Source organism: Apodemus sylvaticus, chromosome 20 (genome assembly GCF_947179515.1).
Source record: "Apodemus sylvaticus chromosome 20, mApoSyl1.1, whole genome shotgun sequence".
Taxonomy (NCBI): domain Eukaryota; kingdom Metazoa; phylum Chordata; class Mammalia; order Rodentia; family Muridae; genus Apodemus; species Apodemus sylvaticus.
In genome coordinates this window covers 52,017,512-52,039,211 of record NC_067491.1, presented here as the reverse complement: position 1 = coordinate 52,039,211, position 21,700 = coordinate 52,017,512, and the positions used below count along the sequence as shown (strand labels likewise).

Below are 21,700 nucleotides of genomic sequence, written 5' to 3'. Positions count from 1 at the left end.
TATGCTGGACCCAAGCTTAGTCTGTTATACTGATGGTATTTTATACAAACAGCCTGCTAGATCCAGACCACACCCTCAAAGGGACCCAGGAACTTGTCCACCAGCCCTGGACACATCAGGCATAATGTCAGTGAGGTGACAAGGTCGATAACCTTACTTAGAGGTCTATATGCTCTTTTAATATGTGAGTAGGTCAACCCCAAATCCAAGCATGCTTTGGGCTACAATTAATTAGCATATCGGCCATGTCCAGCTTGAACCTGCTAGCATTGTGGCAATTTTTTGTTTTAAACTTTCTGTTGAAAGGAATGAGAATAAATACTCAACACAGGAAGCGGTGAAACAGTACCCGCTGACGGAAAAGTGGATTTTAAAACATTTTTCAGTATCAAGAAGGATAGAATCAATAAGAGGCAAAAGATAGAGTTCTGGGTTAGAAATCAGCGATTTGGCGTGTGGCTTGGTTCCACTAAGAGTTCCAGATAACTAACACTATAATGAAATTAAGGACAGCAGGGGCCAGAGAGGCTGCTGCAGGGAATTGCCCTGGGTGTTCCAACAGTGTGAGTCAGAGAGACCAGTGTGCCAAAGTCGCGAAAGAAGGAGAACCTTCCCTGTTCCAGAGAGCTGTGTTTCTTAGTCTACGGGAAAAGAGACCCTAAATCTACAGGAGAGCATGATCCTGAATACAGACTTTGAGGATATAGCTTCAGGCTGAGCTGTTTCTTGTGTGATGTTTTAGGCAGGTAGTTTTCCTTCTTCAGCCTGAGTGGGTAGCAGCTGGGAAGGCAAGCCTCCACTTTACAAATAACTGATACACAAGTAAGGAGGTCGGCCCAGTGCCGTGGGTTAGTAATTGTAAACCTCAGTCCTAGGCCTGATGAGGAAGAATCTGTTGTGTTTGTTCCACTGGATGTTGGGGCTAGAATTATCACATAAACAGAGAGCAAAGCAGGTGCCTCCTCCTCTCGGTGATACACAGCAGGAATGTGGTTCTGGCTTTGGAATGATGCCCTCCGGGCGTGCCTCACGCAATTTCAGAGGAATTGACTTTTAGTAGAAACGGTGTCCTGCAGGTTTGGAGGTGGTGGACAACAGGAGTGAGACCAAGTGAGACCCGGAAAATGAGAAGGTCATGAGGATGTATGATGGGAGGACCTAACATGGGGTCAAGAGCCAGGTAGAAAACCTGGATCACCAGGAAAGCCGGAAAGGCCAATGAGGAGGTGGGCGGGGCCCATTATTGGCCCTTACAAAAGCCATTTCACTGTACTTTATCCCGCTAACCCACTGAAGAATTTCAATCAGGACGGTGGAATCATTTCTTAAAACAGTTTTCATAATGACAAGATCCCGGAGTCTTTCTCTGCCAGGCCTGCTCTGTCTCAGCTGTTTACCTCTGTCCATGGAGCCGTCTCATTTCTCCACCCAAGCACTATCCAGGTGCGGCAATCAGTGCAGGAAGGAACAAAGGCATCAATCAATCTTCTTGATGCCACCCGGAGCCCAACCAGGGAGACAAAACTCTACGCCCCGATTTCACACACTTTTGAACCCGAATCCATGCAAAAACCACAGTCGAAAAAAGTTTCGAGTAATGAGAAGCACACTCCATATGACAAAAGCAAAAGCCTACAGCCGCCTCTAACTAACATAGCCCAGCCTCGAATCAAGGGCCGTGGCTGTCCTACTACCAGTTAAGACCTACTTTTGGTATGAAGATGATCCCATTAACTTGGCCTAAGTGGCCTTAATTTTGTTCCCTTTCAAATGGGTAAAAAGACTGGCCAAAAGCAGACGTCATCAGAATACCAAGAAAATGTCTAAAATTGTTTTCCATCTGAGAATCCCGAATGTACCTCTAGCACAACACGGTGATATTTCCTCCACCCCCACCCCCATCTCCCATCCTTCCGGTCGCACATGTAAAAAGGACAGAGCCAACACGCAGCTCTGGAGGTGGACTGCGGCAAAGATCAAAACACACAGTGTTTTGATCAAAAGATCAAAAAAACACAGCCTTCCCACCAACACATCTAAATGTATGCTCACCATAGTTATTCCTACCATGCCCAGAAGCAGAAGATAATATAGTGACTATTTATTCCAACACTCTTAGAAGGATTAAAGTTCTTAGAAGCATCACTATACATACATAGGGAATAGCTAAATAAAATGATGGTAGATCTAAAGGGATATCATAGTGTCCTAGTAATATCACCACATATAGCAGTATAAATGTTACATAGTCTAGTTGAATACACCTGAGAGGTGGGCTACGGGTTTAAATACTAGGCTCTGTTGTTTACCAGCTATAACACTGAACAGCTTACTTAATTTTCCTGATCTTCAGTTTTTATTCAGTGAAGATGATAATAGTACATCTGCCTCATAGGACTGTCGAGAGACTTGAATGTACTAACACATATTAATTATTTGGAATGATGCCTACCACACAGTAATCATTCTATCTTAAAACTCAGCATTGGGTTTAAAAAAATTATAATCTTATGGAATGCTAATGAAAGACTACAATAATCTACATGCATATGTGGATTGCTCCCTAATATACGCGGTCCAGCAGAAATGATACCAAGGGCATCCCGGTATTCAGTCTTCTAATTTTATAAGTGTTTAATGAAGAGATAGGGAGGTAGATATGTAAATGGATGGATGGATGGATGGGTGGATGGACGAAAAGACAGACAGACAAATAGATGATAGATAGAAATGATAGGCAAACGATACATACACCTAAAATAACATCACCGTAAAGCTTTAAGCTTAAAGTCATGAATAAAAATGGTCTGAAAAGCTACAAATTAGTTGTGTCCTTTCATAATGAGGAGAGTAAAGGCTAGGGGACCCACTAAATGCCCTAAACACAAAGCCAACAAAATGCTGGGGCTGGGGAGGGGGAGGGGGAGGATCTGAGCGCAGCTGTGCCCTTTGCAAGGCCCTTCCACTGTCCCACATTGCCTCTAGAGACCACCCAAGAGTTGAATGTGACAAAAGTGGTTAGAAGGGGCCTTCAAGTCCCTCACAGGCTAAAGTGTTAAAAGCCAAAAGGGACTAAAATGGCGGTGTTTTTGTTTTTCATTAATGAATCTGTTGGAATGTGCCACTCTCAGCAGCTGAGCTCCATGGCTCCTGCTGTGCCAGCAAAACCGCAGCCACCTCACAGCCACATTCTAGTCTTGTCTGTCAGAGGACTGGAAAGGGGGCAGATCTGTCAGAGGGGCACCTTCTCCACCCACCATCATCCCAGTCTGCCACCCTGCTCCCTGGCTCATGCTCCACTTGTCCACCTCTGACCAAGCACTGGGAGCATGGGGAGCACTGGGAGCACGGGGAGACAGGTGGCTCCCCTGGGAATCCCTGTCTCCTACAGTCATCCTGGAAGTTTGGATTCTATCAGCCTTGCAGTTCGCTGGTCTTACTCACCCTTTCACTTTGACCTAATAATTTTGAGTGTCTTTTCTGGTTTTAGCAGCCAGAGAACATAGGAAATGTCATTGTTTTGTTTTGTTTTTTAATGTGCATTGTTCCGTTATAAAACTATAATCAATTCATCCTCGGTAAACAGGATATGTTATTAAAACTGCTGGCCCCTTTAGCTGCCTTCAGAGTTTGCAGGAAAGCTTTCCAAATCTAAATGACAATGCCATTCGTCCCTTTTATTTGGATTCCAGGTGCAAGTTCCTGCCTTGGGATGTCAGAGGCCAGGGAAAAGTATCATCGTGAAGACTGAATGCATGCCTGGCCACCGCTGAGTGGCCTTGCATGACCTCATTCAGCCTCAGTAGTTTCCATCCGAGAAATGGGTGTGACCCAGGAAAGGTTGCTGGGGGTTAAGATAGCATCTCTGACGTGCTTGCACACCTGCACAAGTCTGATGCTTCCTTCCCTTCTTTCCTCTTTCCTAACAGCAGTCCTCCTCTGGTCAGGAGTCCCCAGATACTATTACCATTGGTACACATGGACACGTGCACTAGCATGTATAAACATACACACACACACACACACACACACACACACACCCCACTAGGTGGTTGCCAATTCTCCAAAGTCCTATAATTTCATGTTCTTTGTGTCTGTTTGCCTATGGGAGTGAGAGGGCATAGATCACATTTCTCTACAAATGTCTACTTTATTAAAGCCATTTCTGATGCTGAAGGAACACGCCCTGGCCGAGGTCCCTGTCAAAACAACTCATTGATATCGGGGCTGTTCTCTGAGGCGAGGCTGGCAGCTGCTCCTCCCAGGCCCAGCGCTGAGGCCCCTGCACTCCCACCAGTGCCACTGCCTAATTACTCCTTGTGAATGGAGACAGAGAGAAGGGGTTGGCCTTCTGAAGCAGAATTTTCTTCACTACTCCCATCTCTGCAGAAACTACACACACACACACACGCACACGCACACGCACACGCACACACACACACGCACACGCACACGCACACACACACACACTCACTCACACACATACACACACACACACATACAACACACACTCACACACACACACTCACACACACTCTCACACACACATACACACTCACACATACTCACATACAACACACACTCACACACATACACACTCACACATACTCTCACACACTCACACATACAACACACACTCACACACATACACACACACACACGCACACACACACTCACACACATACACACTCACACACACTCACACATACAACACACACACACATACACACACACACTCTCACACACATACAACACACATACACACTCACACACACTCTCACAACACACACTCACACACATACACACTCACACTCACACACACATACAACACACATACACACTCACACACTCTCACACACACTCACACATACAACACACACTCACACACATACACACACATACACACACACACTCACACACACATACACAGACTCACACATACACACACATACACACTCACACACACTCTCACAACACACACTCACACACATACACACTCACACTCACACACACATACAACACACATACACACTCACACACTCTCACACACACTCACACATACAACACACACTCACACACATACACACACATACACACACACACTCACACACACATACACAGACTCACACATACACACACCCACACACCACACACACACTCATACATACACACATACACTCATACACACATACATACATACACACATACACTCATATACACAAACATACACATATACACACAAACATACACACACACTCACACACATACACACATTCACATACACACACAAACATACACACATACATACGTGTACACACATACACACATACATGCATGTACACACACATGTACACCACACACACACACAGTCACACACTCACACACACCACCCCACTCCAGTTTTCAGAATGCTCTGACCGTTTCTTTCCCATCCTTTCCTGAGCTAAGGCTGCCAGAGCAAACTCTGCCTGGCCGAGGCTGCCTGCTTCCTTCCCAGCGCCCTCCCCTCCCCCTGCTTCTTCAGTCAAGGATTTGAAGGGGTCTCAGGGGCAGTGACTGAAGGGAGAAGGCCCCAGGTGAGGTGACCACTGCCAAGTCCCTTTCTGTGCCCCACAGTGAGTCTGATAAGCGTCTAGGTAGTTTATTCTTCTAAACACTTTGATAGGGTGCAGGGCTTACAGTTGCCATAGAAACACCTTTTAACTCCTCCTCCTCCAGAAGGTTGTACCAGTCCCCTGGGCTTTGGAGAAGAAAGAGGAAAAAAGACACCCATGGATAAAGAGGCAGGGAGAGAGGGAAGGCCATTTTGGTGAGGTGGTGGGGGCTTCCCTCGGGCCAAGGTAGGCATGCTGTGCCCTTCCCTGGCAGCGTGGCAGCTAGCCAGGATGAGAATGCTGGAGGGTTCTAGAAGAGGAAAGGTGGCAGGCTGGAGTGAGCACACTTCGGGGCTCCAGGTTCCCCGAGGACAGTTGGGAGCCATCTACCGGTGGCAAAGAGGTGTCTGCTGCTGTCAGACAGGTCACCAAGCCTGCAGGCCACACCCACACCTCCCATTTTTAAAAGCATTATCTCATCTCTTGTGCAGTGCACCAAATGAGGGTTAGTGAGTCTGGATCCGTGCCAGGGCAAGAACAAGAACCTCTCTCTCTCTCTCTCTCTCTCTCTCTCTCTCTCTCTCTCTCTCTCTCTCTCTTCTCCTTTTTGCTACTACAATGTTCTGGGTTTGGCATATTTCTTGGTAATTTAACTTTGTTCTAGGAAGCATATTAAGAGGGAGGGAAAAAAGAGCTCTTTCTTGAATAAACCCCATAGAAATTCCAAGAAACTTTGTCAGTCCAGACCTACAGGAGGACCTTTATGGAAGGAACCAGCTGATTCCAGGAGAGCCCTGGGAACAGGCTCTACTGGCCCATGTTCTCCAGATAGAACCTCGGATGGAGATGAGAACCTGGTCCCCTACTCACACCACCAAACCAAACGGGACACACCCAACCCACTGCGAAGCTGAAAAGAACTTGGGCCACAGTCTGCACACCCAGAGTCTACCTGTTAGCTCACAGGCCAGGGCCAAGCTCTAGGCTGAGCACAACCAGACAGGGCGAACTAGTTGAGAAAGCCACCGGCTGCTGAGAGAGGACAGACCAAGAGGAATCTGGGTGGGGGCCCTCAGGGGACAAGGGAGAAAACTTTCCCAGCCTTCCAGCCATCCAAAAAAGGATGCTTCTAAACCATCCATAAAGCCAGGGGTTCTTCCCCCAGGGACAAGGAAGGGTGGGTGTCTGCCTGTCCCAGGAAACCTCCGAGAAGGGTGACTGCAGGGTCAAACAAACACTCCAGGCTGCCAAGTGGACTGACCTGACCGCCACGGCCACCTCCCAGATTCCCCCCCCCCCGCCCCCTTAGACTGGCCTGACTCCACCAGCAGTGCCTCTCCAGCCTCAGTTTTCTCTCCTGCCAGGGCCCCACCCCTACCCCCTCCTCACCACAACACACTTGCGGAATAGAATCCCTCACTGGAGACCCAGTGGAAATTTTCCGTCTCCTTTATGACCATACTTAACACACACACACACACACACACACACGCACACGCACAGGCACACGCACATGCACATGCACACGCGCGCTCCATTCTCCACTGACTCGACACCGGCCAAGGGCAGCTTCGTGTCCTGCCCCTGCCCAGCAAACACACAGCAGGGACGTTGGACCCAGGAGCTTTAGGAACCGGAGAAACAGTGAGTTTCCAGGCTCCACTGCCCCCCTGGGGCGCTCCAAACACTAATGTCCCCAACACTCTTCAGGCGATCTGGACAAGTCTCTCCTAATTAGCACAGTCTCTTTGAGACCATCGCCACAAACCACAAAGACCTTTGGTGTCTTTGCTCTTTGGGTGACAAATCTGCTTTCTCTGTCATTCACTCTCTCCCTCCTCACGAACATTCAGGGGAAGAAGAAGAAAAAAACTTTCCTGTGAATTTTCACAGCTATATGGGAAGCGATTCCCCCCAGTCACCTCAGGCCGGCTCTCAACACTCAGATGCAGTTCTCCCAGGGAGGAGGGTAACCCCACAGTTTTCTCCGTTTCCCCCCCCATCTCCCCCTCCCCCCTTTCCAGCCACCCAAACTTGGCAGGCAAGGAGCTCCATTAGCACTTGCTGGGAGAGCCGGCAGCTAGGCTGGGTTGGATCTCAAGGAAAAGAATGAAGTTCAAGGGCGCCGGAGATAAGCAATCTCTGGACGCTAGGAGTTTTCTCTCACAACTCCACCCACACAAGCTGGCAACTTGTAAAGCGTACTCGAGGTCCCAGAACTTCAGTTAGCGTTCCGACTTCTCAGAACCTTCTCTCACCCTCCTCCTCCAGCTCTTTTCCCTTCAAGGCAACGGGGACATTTTCTAGATATCAAGCAGGGACCTGGTTCGCGCCTGTCCGCCAGAGACCACTAGGCCACGCTTTGGGTTCCCTCTGCAAGGCATCTCCCCACACAGAGCTCAGGGAAACTGAGCCTCCAGCTACAGCTTGCAGCTTGCCCGGGACCTCCCGGAGCGCTTACCGATGTCGGAGTTGCAGAAGGCATCCTGGGGATGGCTGGGCGAGCATGTGCACGCTTCCGCGCCCCAGTACCCAAGGCTCCAGCAGCTCAGGAGCACGACAAGCCCAAGCCAGGGAGTCATGGTAGCTGCTGTGGTCCGCTGCGGGGACTGCCGCTCCTGTCTTCAAAGTTGCCGAGCGCTAGCGCGGATGCTCCCGTCCGAGCTCACTTGCTGGGTTTGACCGTGCACTGTGCACGGTGGGCAACTCGGAGCTCCGGGGAAGCGCCTTCCAAGTAGCCCGGCGGGACACGACTAAGTGGCCAAGGGTGACTGGAGCACGAGTCCGCGGAGCCAGCGAGTGGCCTCCGGGAGAGGGATCGGGAAGCGGAGAAGCGGGAGAAGAAGCTTCTTGGCGCTGGCGGCTGCCCGCTGCCCACTGTGAGCAAGAGTCCCGGGCTGCAGAGAGATATAGGGGCGCGAGGGGACCCAGCCCCTCGGGAGCTCGGGGTCCGCCCCCTCCGACCAATGGCAGCGCCGCATTACCTCATCGGCCCTCCAAAAAGGGGGCGGGGCCGGGGGGCGCGGGGCGGCAGGGCGGAGCCGGCCGGGACCGTTCAGATCCTTATAGGGAATAATGCAGTTGTGGGCACGCGAGTGGGTGGGCTGGGCGCGTCCTGGGCCAGTGCGCACAGCAGCGACGTCCCACGGCCCCTTTGCCCTATGCCCACCGGACTTCTATGCGCCTTCGACCCAAACAAGGATTCAGTCCCAGCCACCCAGCCTGCCAGCACAATCCCTTCCAAGGGCCCCAGGTGGCCCGCGCCCTGAAGTCCTTGATCATGCCTCCTGGAAAAAGTCAAGAAGGAAGCCTCAAAGAAAATTTCACCTTCTTATCTTTCCTAGAGAGAGCAGGGAGTAAGAGGAAACCCCCAGGCAAATGGTAACTGCTTCCCCCACCACTCACCCCCAACACACAAACTTCTGCCTCTGTGGGATGGCTATGATAATTGACACTGGAGGTATACGGATCTGTGGAATTATTCAACAGACACTGTTCTGGGCGCCAGGCAAGCCCTTGAGTTAGTACGATGAGGAAACTAGGATAGTTGGAGATCTATGTTAGAATGACTAAGAGGGCGTTGTTTTCTCTAGGACAGTAAAAGAAGTGACATCATGCAAGAAGAACATCAAGTGCGAAGGCGTGGCTCTTCTTTGAAGGACAGAATATAGGGAAAGGGGGAGTGTGATAGCTGGTCTCACTGGTGGCAGAGCAATCTCCTCCAGCAAGGAACTTTTGAGGTAAAGCTGTCTGAAAGTGGAATAAAACCAGACCCTGGAGAAAATTACCCAAGATCATAGATGGCTAACTGTAACAGGAATATTGGTAATGTTATTACCAACCCATTTTAAGTAACATTTTAATTGGTGGTGGTGGGGGGGGGTGTGTACTCAAGCTGTTGTTCTGTCTTTTGAGACACAGTCTTTCTATAAAGCCCAGGCTGACCTTGAACTCGAGATCGTCCTGGGTCAGGCTTCTAACTGTTAGAGTTATAGATGTGTAGCCCTGTACCTGGCCTAAGCTATCAGTTTTTAAAAGCAGAATCCCTAAGTGAGGTAACCCAATCACAAAAGAGCACACATGGTATGTACTTACTGATACGTGGATATTAGCCCAGAAGCTTGGAATACCCAAGACACAATTCACACATCAAATGATGCCCAAGAAGAAGGAATGACAAAGTATGGATACTCTGGTCCTTCTTAGAAGGGGGAACAAAATACCCACAGTAGGAGATACAGAGACAAAGTGTGGAGCAGAGTCTGAGGGAAAAACCATCCAGAGACTGCCCCACCTAGTGATCCATCCCATATACAGTTACAAAACCCAGACACTATTATCGATGCCCACAAGTACTTGCTGACTGGAGCCAGTTATAGCTGTCACCTGGGAGGCTCTGCTAGTGCATGACAAGTACAGAGGGGGACACTCTCAGTTAGCCATTGAACTGAGCACAGGGTCCCCAATGGGGGAGCTAGAGAAAGGACCCAAGGAGCTGAAGGGGTTTGCAGCGCGTAGTAGGACGAACAACAATATGAGCCATTCAGTTCCCCAGAGCTCCCAGGGACAAAACCATCAACCAAAGAGTACACATGGAGTTACCCATGGCTCCAGACGCATAGGCAGCAGAGAATGGCCTTGTTGGACATCAAAGGAAGGAGAGACCCCAGGTCCTGGAAAGGCTCGATGCAGCAGTGTAGGGGAATACCAGGACAGGGAATCAGGAGGGGGTTGATTGGAGAACAGGGGGAGGGGAGAGGGCTTATGGGATTTGGGGGGGGAGGGTGTGGAACCAGGAAAGGGGAAATCATTTGAAATGTAAATAAAGAATATATCAAATAAAAAATAATTTTTTTTAAAAAAAAAGCCAAATTCCATACTCCATCATCTTGTGTTTACATACTCCTTCTGGTCGGAAAAAATGAGAGCAGGTGTCCTGTGTATCTTCCTGCTAAAGAAGCAGGCCCCCAAAGGGCTGCCCCCACCACACTCTCTCGCTGGCTGTTCTTACCAAAAGAGATATATATCCCTGGACTTGATAGCAGTTCCCTCTGCCCGACAGTACTCTTTTATAATCATCTCTCTCTCTTCTCTCCCACCTTATGCCTTATCTGGTTTCAAAGGAGACCTATGTTTTAGCTGCAGAAGGCTGAAAACTTGTAACAAATAAGGAAAATCCAAGGGAACCCCTTGGATTATCCCTGAGAGAAGAGACTCTCTAACGGCAGAAGCAGAGAGGAACGTGGTAACATTATTTCTGACTTCAGTGCCCTTGTTTAGGTTGTTTTGTGTTGATGCTGCTGCTGAGACAGGATCTCATTATGTAGTCCAGGGTGACCTTGAACTCTCAATCCCCCTGCCTCAGCCTCTCAAATGCTTCCAAATATCCCCCATCCAAGTACTCCAGCTATACAGAAGGGAGCCTACCTCCCACATCTTTCTGCCTTACCCCCACTCAGCTCTGAAGCCCTTCCCCCCCCCCTTAATTCTGTTTCAGGTGCTCTGACTTTCTCACTACTCTTCTAGCCCCATGTCCTGGAATATGGTTATATTGTTTCCTTTCCTGACAGGCTGAGGCCAAGCCTCAGCTATTTGCTGGCCATTGCTTTTTCAGCCCTAGGAAAGTCCCAAGAAACTTGAGTGTAGATAGTAGCCGGCAGTCACTTGAGGCCCGGGCCATGGGCACTGTTGATTCCCTCTGAGGAACTAGGCTGAATGAGGACATACTTGGTGGAATTTGAGAGATTTGTTGAACCTTGCACCATGCCAGTCATGTGGAAGACTTTAAAAAGGGTTTGCAGACAAATCCCCTTGGGTTAAACATCTTACAGGCTAGAGGCCTCTCTCTCTTTGCTTTCCTATTGCAAGACCGTTTTGTCCAAAGTGTCATTTGTTTTTCCTCCGAGAGAGAGAGCCTTTCTGGAATGCAAGACAAGTGCCAGGCAGCTACTTTCTGCTACGTGTCACAGAGCAGATTCCTCAGGACGTCTGAAGTGTGTCTTGCTCTGGCGGCTACTTCCTTATCAAAGTATGGGCATCTTCTGATTATTTTCTTCCCCGAAAGGTGCTAATTTGGGTTTATTTCTCCCTTGATTCTTCTGCGGTGGCTCGCTCAGAATTCAAGAGCTCCAGGAAATACATAGAGCATTCTGGTCAGGAGTCTTCCCTTCCACCTGGGCTGAGTGAGATGCTCTTCTCTGCCCGCTCGCCTCTGCAAGGTCAGCGTAGTCGTGACCCTAGGATCAAGACCTCGGGCCTCCTTGAGGTTTCATGTAGCTTGTTCTAGCGGGTGGGCCTTGAAGCCATCCATCTGGATATTAGGTTGTCCAGTGGACTAGTAATGGGTAAGGCTTGCTTCTGCTAGTTCATTCAGTGAGCAAGACCCACTGAGCCTGTAGCCTGGATAAGTCTGTGGATACCCGCTTCGCTGCTCTCTTCTGATAGCAACGAATAATGATGCATTTATGAAACCCGACAAGCTGAAGAGACTTCAACCAACACCTGGCTTGTCCTCAAATCTACCCGGCTCACCTAAGTCCCTCTGTTGGAACTTTTCGGGGTAGGGTGTGGGGGGTTTTGATACAGTAGGAGCATGCCCACTGTATCAAAATTCAGTGGGTAGACCTGTGGGAGGTATTTACTTAGGCATCTCGATACAAAGTTGCCCCGAGAACATGAGAAAAATAAGGTTCAGAAGAAAGAATTTACCCAGCGTCCCACCCTTAGCTAGAGGAAGAGCCAAATTCATGGTGTGAGCCCTGATTCCTTAGCTTCTATCTGTGTCACACCCACAGGGCTAAGTCTTCCGGGCCAGGGTATGTAATAAATGTATTTCCAAGTCCCCATAGCTGGCCCACAGAGGGCCGCTTCCTTCCAGTTCATTGCTTAAAAGTTCTTGGCTACACTAATAGATCCTCTGAGCTGACCAGCATTGTATAACACTGTGTAACTCAGAGGTTACGGCCTGTGTTTCCCTTTCTTTATTAGATGGTATCTTTATCTAGATATCTTTACTAGATGATATCTTTTGAAAACATGCCAGCCACGTTTTACAAATACAGGTGTGAATACCTCCTTTCTGGAGAGGAAAAACAGGCTAGGATGGAAAAGAAACATCCTGACCTGTGACCTGTGGCAGACATGGCTGCCGATTAGTCACACTCCCAACCTGTGGACAAGTCACTTCATGCATCAGTCTCCATGTTTACTGGACAAAAGATTAGACTTCATGAGTCTCAGAAAGGTGTCCCTTGGTATTAAAAATAATAATAATAATAACAACAACAACAATAAGTCCACTATTCCATGGGAAATTCTCAAAGTTGAGGCGAATGGCCGTGAAGGAAGATAAAACTCACTGTGTGAGCAGGTTGGACACTAAACCAGCATGCCATCCACCCCACTCTCAGCAGTTCCTACACTCCCACCCTACTCCATCTTCTTAGGCACAGGCTTAAAACAAAAGATGCCAGTGGAGACTGATGATAAAGGCACAGGAGAGACTTGGACTGTTGGTTCTGGTGGAGCCTCTTGGGGTTGCCAATCCGTCCTTCTGCTTCCTTTTGCATTGGAAGCATTGAAGGGTCCAGAGCTTTTGTGTTCAAAGCTTAGTGCACTCTCGCACACCGTTCCAGTCTTAGCTTAGATGCTTCCTCCTTAGCATGATCCCTTCCCGTGCCCTTCTAGAGGATTCCCCGCAGCACCTAGCTGCGTTCTTTCTCGCGTGTAGCTGACTCTGAGATGGCTGCCCATCTGCCTGTTTCCCTTCCTGAAGTGTAAACCCCTTGAGGATAGAGCATTGGCGACAAGGTCCAGTTCATGAATGACCGAGGGACTCAGAAATCCACACTAATCCGAGACTCAGTGTTGGCCTTGAAAGGCTGCAGTTCCTCAGAGGGACTCACCCAGCCTATCCCACTGGCTAATGCCAGGGGGCGCCGTAAGCCAGAAAACACCCGGTCTCTGAGCCTTCGGCCTCCTGGTCTCGCAGAAAAGTCTGGAGACAGATCCACACCAGACAACGGGGTGCGGGTGTCTTGAGTGGGTGAAGTGAACCCTTTCCCGTCTGACGGCCACAAAGTTCTCAGTCAACATCCCGTCTGGGCACGCTAGCTGCCGGAGTTCCTCCGCCCCTGGACTGGCTGCGCGTTAAATATCTAAGGGAGAGAGGCTCACTTGGGAAGCGGGCGCACTTGTGAATCACTGATTTGGGGGCCACATGGAGGTCTGGGAACGTAGTAGAAGACGGCAGAGTCCTACTCTAACGAGTGGGAGAGTCCTACTCTTCCGAGTGGCTCTGGACGTTCAACCCGGAGAAGGTACTGACAAGGCGAGGTCAGGACCACTGCACATAGGACGGACCTCCGCTTCCCTCCCTTTCCTGCTCTAGACCCTAACCACAGCACTTTTCCCCAAACCCACAGCACATGTGAAAGTCATTATATTCAAAATAGCCTTTTCCAAGCAACGGACAGCCTGGTCCGCCCATCACCAGGAGGCTTCGCCAGACCCTCAGCAGAGTCGCTGCCCAACACCAGGGCAGCCGGGCACTTAGGAGCCTAAGACAGTGGGAGCTTAAGGTTCACTCTGTGCCTGTTACCAGCAGGGAGTAAACACCTTTCCTGGCTCCCATCTGGAACCAATTTCATGGTAGTAAAATTGTAGGGCGTCTCTCGCCCCAGCTCTCCCCCCCCCCCCCCCCGCCCCAGCCCTGCCAGGGAAGCGAAGACCCCCCCCCCCAAGGTCTCGCTCGGGCTGTGTTCACATGAATGCTGGGGTTTTCGTATTTCTTTCCATAGTCAGCTCTTCCCAGGAATTTTAAGCCAGAAAACACATGTGTGTGGTAGAGACATTCTGTGTCCTGTGTTTTTCTGGGGTGGTGGGAAATGGGAAGTCGAGTTAAATATTCCAATTCTTGGTTTTCTTTTAATGGCCGTATGTTCAGGCAGTCAATTATTTCTGCAAAGGATAATGTGAAGTGGGGGGACCAAAACTTCCCCCACAAGCCTAGTTTAATGTGTTCCTTATGCCTCTGGGGTTTCTGTACTTTGCCTTTAAACAATGAGGGCTTAGCCCTCCCTCTCCCTCCCACTCCCGTCCCCCCATCCCCCTCACCCCACCTCCCACCCCCCACCCGGTGGCTTTTCTGAAGGTATCAGACTCAGCTCAACACAGGGTTGTCTTGGCCAACCAGCCCTGTGGGGCTCAGGGAAAGACTAGGATGGACTTGTGGTCAGGCTCCTGCCCACCACTCTGGGCTGGAGATCATGTTTCTGCAAAGGTACTGTGTGAGCTCGCCTTCCTGGATGGAGCCTGTCACAACTGGAACTGGCTTGTCCTGTGGTGGACTCTCCAAAGGACTTCTGACACTGCAGGTCACGTCCTTCTGGTTCCCCTGGCTGTGGAGGCACCCTCGGCCTCCGGCTTGTCACTTTCTACCTGCTGACAGGTACCTCCCACCTCGGTAGCAGACCTGCAGCTAGCTCCTCGGTTTTCTGGGCTTAGATCCCCGCTTTCCCCTTTAGCCTCCACTCTCACCTTGCTTGATCTCAGCTTCTCTCCTGGCCTTGACGGGCTAGGGTGCTGTCTGCACTGAAATAAGATTCACAGGGCAACAGTGTCGCCTCTGGCCTCCTGACCTTCCCTGTCCATCCTCCTGTGACAGTCTCCCTTGCAAATCCCATGACATAAGCGGACTTCACTTGCCCTGAACTCACCGTCTCCTTCCCCCTGTCGCGGAGCATTACTCATTCCCTCCGATGACATCACCTGCCGCCGTGTCCCAGAGAGCCTTGAACTGGACATCCCTACTAGCCATCTGCCTTTCCCACTCTCGATGTTCCCACCCTAGATCCAGCCTGGAGAATCTTCCTAGATGGTGTCAACAGCCCCGTACCTGGCCCTGCCACCCACAGTCCTTTGCTGTCTGTCGTGTTTTTCTCTCGCCTGGCAGCTAGCCTACCATCTTCTCACAGATCAATTCATAGTCTGCGACCCTTTGCACCAAGTCTTAAACTCCAGAGAGTCTCAAGGTCCTCTCTGATCTGCCTCTTCCCACAGCACCCTGGGCTGCAACCGGAAGTGACATCATTCCTATAGAACGTCATGTGACCGCAGCACCACAGTTACCCAGCAGCAGACCTGCCCTTAGCCTCCCCCTAAACATCTGTTACCTCAGTCCCATCTCGCACCCTTTTATGGCTACCACCTTCCCTCCGCCACTCCCACCTGCCAGGAATCAACCAGGACCCTCTGCTTTTGAATGTTCTCTGACTCCAGTTTCCCTTCCAGCGGTCCATCTGGGCACCTCTCGCCCTCTGCTGCCCCTAGTGGTTGAAATGTTCGAATCTTCTCAAGACCCAAGCAAACCTGGGTGCTTCTCAGATGCCCAGGGCAGCACCGACGACACGCAGCAGACACTTAGCAAATACTGGGAAAAGAGACTAAGCAATGAATTGAGGGGAAGGGACTAGTGTGTGTCAATATCCCCATCGCTAATCCACCATGAGAGGTTTTAGGACCCAACTCGTTGAACTTGGATTCTCAGAGAGAGTCCCAGAGGTGAGCAGTTTCTTGGGTACAACCAACTCAAAAGAGCCAACAACCCAGCCGGCCAGCCACAGTGCTGCTGTCCTTGCTCCTAGGAGACAAAGAATTGAGAAGTAGGCGGCCAACCCGCGTTCGTGGCACACCTTTCTATTCTGATAGTCTCCTCACCAGGAGAACACTTTGGGTTGGTGGATGTGAAATTAGAACACGGACTGAAGGGTCATCCCAAGAGGAACTTCTAGGCAACACACCTTGAAAGTCTATTTTTTTAACTATATATTTTTAAAATTGATTGTATGAGTCAAATGATTGTATGTCTGTGTGCCTGTGTATAAAACAGCATACATATGGTGGTCAGAGGAGCAGTGAGAGTTGGGTCTCTCTCTCTCTCTGACACATGGGTTCTGGGTGTCAGACTCAGGTTGTCAGGCTTCCTGTCAAGTGCATTTAGTCCGTAAGTCATCTCAGCAGCTTTTGAAATTTCTTTCTGATGGCAGCCATGTCCACTGCCAAAAGCCTCTCTCACTGGCTGGTGATGAAGGCTGAGGTCACAGCACCTACTGTGGTCTCTTTGATCTTCTAAATTCTTTGTTTAAGATTAGTCATGCCTTCACCTTTCCAAAGATTTTTTTGGCCCTGGAAATATTGCAGTTCATTGGCTTTTCAGTTGTTTTCGGTACTTTTGATGGAACAAAACATCTGAAACTTTTGGAACATGTTCTTGCCTGATGTGTGTGTGTGTGTGTGTGTGTGTGTGTGTGTGTGTGTGTGTGTGAACTTGACCAGTGGGCCTTGTGTTTAAGAGCAGTGTCTCTGAAGATGACAAAGAATTTGTCCAAGAGGCCATTCACAAAGTATGTGTAGGCATGAGGTAGCACTAGTTATAAACTTCTACAAAGGGCTTGCACTTTGATGTCTTCCTCAGTCTTCCAAACCTAAATAATAGACATTTTATGTAAGAGAGGGAAAGTATGTGTGCTGTACACAGTGTGGAGATCCAAGGTTAACAGGAGTTACCTTCCTCTATCCCCCCTCAACTTAATGTTTGAGACAGTGGCTCTCCTTGACCCTGCAGCTCACCGATGCAAGGAGGCTGGCCAGCCAGTGAGCTGCAGAGAAGAGATCTGCATATCTGTTTCTCCAGCACTGAGATACAGGCATTGCCACACCACCTTTCTTTTTTCTTTTTTTTTTTTCAAAGAATCATTTATTTATTTTATGAATGAGTACACTGTCGCTGTCTTCACCAGAAGAGGGCATCAGATCCCATTACAGATGGTTGTGAGCCACCATGTGGTTGCTGGGAATTGAGCTCAGGACCTCTGGAAGAGCAGACAGTGCCCTTAACCGCTGAGCCATCTCTCCAGCCCCAGCCACACCACCTTTCTTGTATTACTGCTAGAGCTGTGACTTCATGTACTCAAGCCATCTCCCCCATCGCTATATGTCCACTTCATAATCAAGGAAACTGAGGCTTAAAGAAGACATCTTGCTGACACTAAATATTGTTCTCCATCTTCTAGGTCTTCTTTCAGATGCTTTCTTGCTTTGACTGTTTTTCCTCCTTTCATCTGGCCACCTCTGGTTTACTAGAATACTGAAGAATGGGTCCTGGGCTCAGTGAGATATACCTGCGCTGGCGATATTGGCTAGTTGTTACATTTTCCCAGAGTTCTCTGAGTCACATGTAAAAAACATGGTCATGATTACAATTGTAATTACAAAAACCAACAACTAAGTTAACTTTATTGAAAGCAATGGAAATTAACCCCAAACTTCTTATGTCCTAATCACATATACTCCTCAACTTACAATGAGGATATCCAAATAAACTCACCATCGGTTTAAAATATCATAATCTCAACTGTATGTAATATACATTACATACCAGCTGAACACTGAAGCTGAGCCACAGACATGCTGCAAAGTGTCACTGGCTCACTGTGATGATGGGACCTGCTGGGGTTTGTGCTCACTGCCATTGTCCGGCATATCGAGAGGTTTTTACTGAGCATCAGTAGCTCAGGAAATGATGAAAAGTGAAAGATCTGGAGGTCGGTTGCTCACTGTGTGGGCATCATTTTCCCACCACCTTAAAGTTAAAAAAGGAATAAAATCATGAGTCAAATGGATGAGTGTTTTTACCGTTTCAAGCTCCATATTCTAGAGGTCATTCCCTTTGACTTTTCTCTGCATGGGAGTGGCATTACATAACGCTCCGCCATTACATAATGTATGTATCATTGTAGCTCTCCGATTCTGTAGGAAGTGACATCACAGGGCAACTTAGTGGGAATATTTTCACCATGGAAATTAGACAACCGTACAAGCCAGGGCCTCTTGTCTAGGATTGCCACTTGTTAAGTATTTACAGGTTCACGGTTGTTATTTCCTCTCTGCAAAACCCTGGATAAATAACTTTCCCTCCTCATGCCTCTGTGGACTGGTCTGTAATACCGGACGGCATTAATCCCTACCGTAGAGTGGTCGTGAGTAAATGAACTGAGACATGGAAGGGATGCGTTAGAATGCTTGGCACCAACTTAGCATCACTGACCAGCCACTGTCAATGTTGTTATGCAATCGGGGTTGTCATGAAGCACTGTCTCCCTCCTGAGCCTGGATTCAGGATAATCAAACTTGAAATTATCACAGTATGCTTGGATTGCCACGCTTTGGGCGTACTGATTACTTTTCTCCTCACCATGTACATGACAGAAGCAGTTTTAGTGAGGAGAGATTTGTTTTCGCCCTAGACCTGGAGCCCATGGAATATGGGTCCATCCTGGCAGAGAAGGTTTACAGTCTGGGGGAGCTTTCTCCACAGGGGTGGAGCATGTGGTGTGGCCTGTTATATCTTGGAGGACTGGGAAGCAGAGATCACGGAGCAAAACCACCCCAGTCAGATACCATTTGATGGGTCCCCCTGCAGTGATTCACTTCTGCCGGGTAGGCCCCGGGTCTCAGAGGTTCCACAATCCCCTCCCAAGAGTGCTCCCTGCTGGGGACCAAATGTCCAAATATGCAAGCCTGTGGAGGACATTTTACAGTCAACCAATCACGATGGGCCCTGCCTATCATTATCAAGTGTTGCAATTAATTGCCTTGGGCTAATTGAGCCTTTCAGTTCTGAGCACTTATCCAACTGCATGGCCCATTCTCAGCAAGCTGGGGTTAGGGTTAGATGCCACATTGTTGAGAGGCTACTGAAAAATCAGAATTGGAAACCAGAGGGTTCCCTGACCACACTCTAGCACGGTAAGCATTTCTTTTCTACACTAGAGAATTGCTAGACTATTATGATTGGGGTTTGTTCCTTACATAAGAGTCTTATAGTGAAGTCCTGTTCATACTTCAGGAGCTGAAAGCCTCCCCTGACTTGGTATCCAAAGAGACCCTCCTTGCCCACTGGTCTCAGTATTTTAGCTACATTCTCTCCATGTGTGATACAGGCCCAGTGACGTCCTTAGCCTATCCAGAGAAGCATGACCAGTAACTTTCCAAACTGCTTGAAGGTGCCTGGAACTGTTTCTGCTTCAAGTGTTTACTTAAAAAAATAAAGAATTTAATGTCATATCAACATGCCCTAGAAGAACCGCACATACCTGAGGCGATTTCGAGGCCCATGATTGGAGGCTGGTGGCAGGAGAAGGAGAGGTGAGCCTGGAGGCATGGTGAAAACATTTTTTTTTTTTTGGACTCTTGTTCCTTTGAATAAACTGGTTTCTGGCTTATGCAACTCCCAGTAATTAAAATGGCTGGAATACTTTGCATTTTTATAGCAACTTGAAGGTGGCTCAGAGGCCTGGAGCTGAAGCCAACTTGTGGGGGGCCTGGCAGTCCTGTGATGCCTGTCCCTTGGCAGGGTAAAGGCACTCGCATCTGGCTTGTGGAGATGGGGGAGGGGGGTGAGTGAAAGTGGTCATGATTTATATCAACTTCTCTCCCCTTTCCATAGATTATCTGGGGAAGGGAGGTTGCCAAAGGCCATGCATTTTCTGAAAGTCTAATGATAACTGATGTTGTCTAAGGGTCATCTTAGGGATGCTCAAAGTTTGTTTGTTTTTTCCCAATACTGCCTGTATATCATACCTTATAGTAAGAACCCATACAATATTTGATTTGGAAAATAGTCAGATGAACCCAAGCCTAGTGGTCCATGTCTACATTACCAGCTACTCCTGAGGCTGAGGCAGGATTCCAAATCTAAGGCCTTGTCGGTAGGTCTTTTTCCCACTCACACTTGATGTGGGTTTTTACAAGACCCATGTTTGTGTGAGCAGAACATCTGCGTGCATTTCTTCTCTTATGCCAAGGGGAAAATCATTACCATTATTTTGAGGACACACCTCCTGTAGTATGCTATGGTTTGCTTTTTCTGCTGAAGGACTTGGGTCTCACACAGGTCACCAAAATATTGTAGAGTTCCAAAAGATGGTAAGTAGGAAGTCCCAATTGTGATTAGTTCTGTGTTGTTCTGTGACAACGTGTCAGTAACTTTGTGGTTTATAACACTGTATTTCATCCCCTGATTTCTCAGAAGTCCAAACACAGCTGCACTGGGTCTTCTAAAAGGACTAAAACCAAGATGGTACCCAGGGCCCCCATTTCCTCTGGAACTCCAAGGAGAAAGGATCTGTTTCTTTATTCATGTGATTGTTGACAATTTTGAGTTCCTCAGTGTGATGGTTCGAATGAGAATGGTTCCCGTATGTTCATATATGTTGAATATTTGGTCCCCAGCTGGTGGAACTGTTTGGGAAGGATTCGGAGGTGTGGTCTTCTTGGAGAAGGTGTCTCACTAGGGAGTGGGTTTTCAGGCTTCAAGGGGTTCCTGTGATTCCCAGTGCTCAACCCTCTGGAGTCATAAGACAAATTAAATGCTTTGGTTTTGAAATTGCCTTAGTCATAATGTTTTATCACAGCAGTAGAAAAGTAACTAAGACATCCACTTTCTCCCTGGTTGTGATCTGGCACACCTCAGCAGTCCCTGGCCATATGAGTCTTTGTATAGAAAGCTTCACAGTGTGACAAGTTCCTTCGTCAACCCCAGCATGAAAGATCGTCTCCTGAGGCAGGCAAAGCAATCCTGTTCACATTGTCATGTGTATCTGGCCACTCTGGCCATGCTCTATTTATGCCACAATCTCTGCCCTACTCAGGAAAGGGGAATTACACAGAACATGAGTGCCAAGAACAAGAATCATGGACATTACAAGGGCTCACTCTTCAGATAGGGAAAATAGAATGAGGAGAGCTCTGGAAGCCATGGAGTTCAGAGAATTGATGTAAGTACTTGCTGTGGTGGACCTCTTTAGCTCTTTAGACCAGATGATTTGCTTGTTTGATTGATTGATGATTGATGATTGATTGATTGATTGAATTAAACTAACAGACTCCGGGCTTGATGTGGTTTGAGCACAGCATTGTTTTCAGACAGAGTTTCAGAAATTTTCAGACTCCCAGATTTTCCAGAAACCTTGAGAACTCTGGGCCCATGCCCCAGGATTTTGTCCACTGGGGTCTGGAAGCAGCTGCCCAGACTATAAGAGAAGTGC

General features: G+C 48.6%; 2 protein-coding genes across 2 annotated transcripts in view; one reads left to right on the top strand and one right to left on the bottom strand.

The window, feature by feature from the left end:
* Timp3 (TIMP metallopeptidase inhibitor 3) overlaps window positions 1-8,499 on the bottom strand; it is a 51,671-nt gene extending 43,172 nt beyond the window's left edge. Inside the window, exon 1 of the mRNA XM_052165576.1 lies at window positions 8,056-8,499. Coding sequence (XP_052021536.1) covers window positions 8,056-8,176 — 121 coding nt within the window. The 5' untranslated portion in view covers window positions 8,177-8,499. The remainder of the gene's footprint in view (window positions 1-8,055) is intronic.
* Syn3 (synapsin III) overlaps window positions 1-21,700 on the top strand; it is a 397,752-nt gene that overhangs the window by 150,356 nt on the left and 225,696 nt on the right. The window lies entirely within an intron of this gene.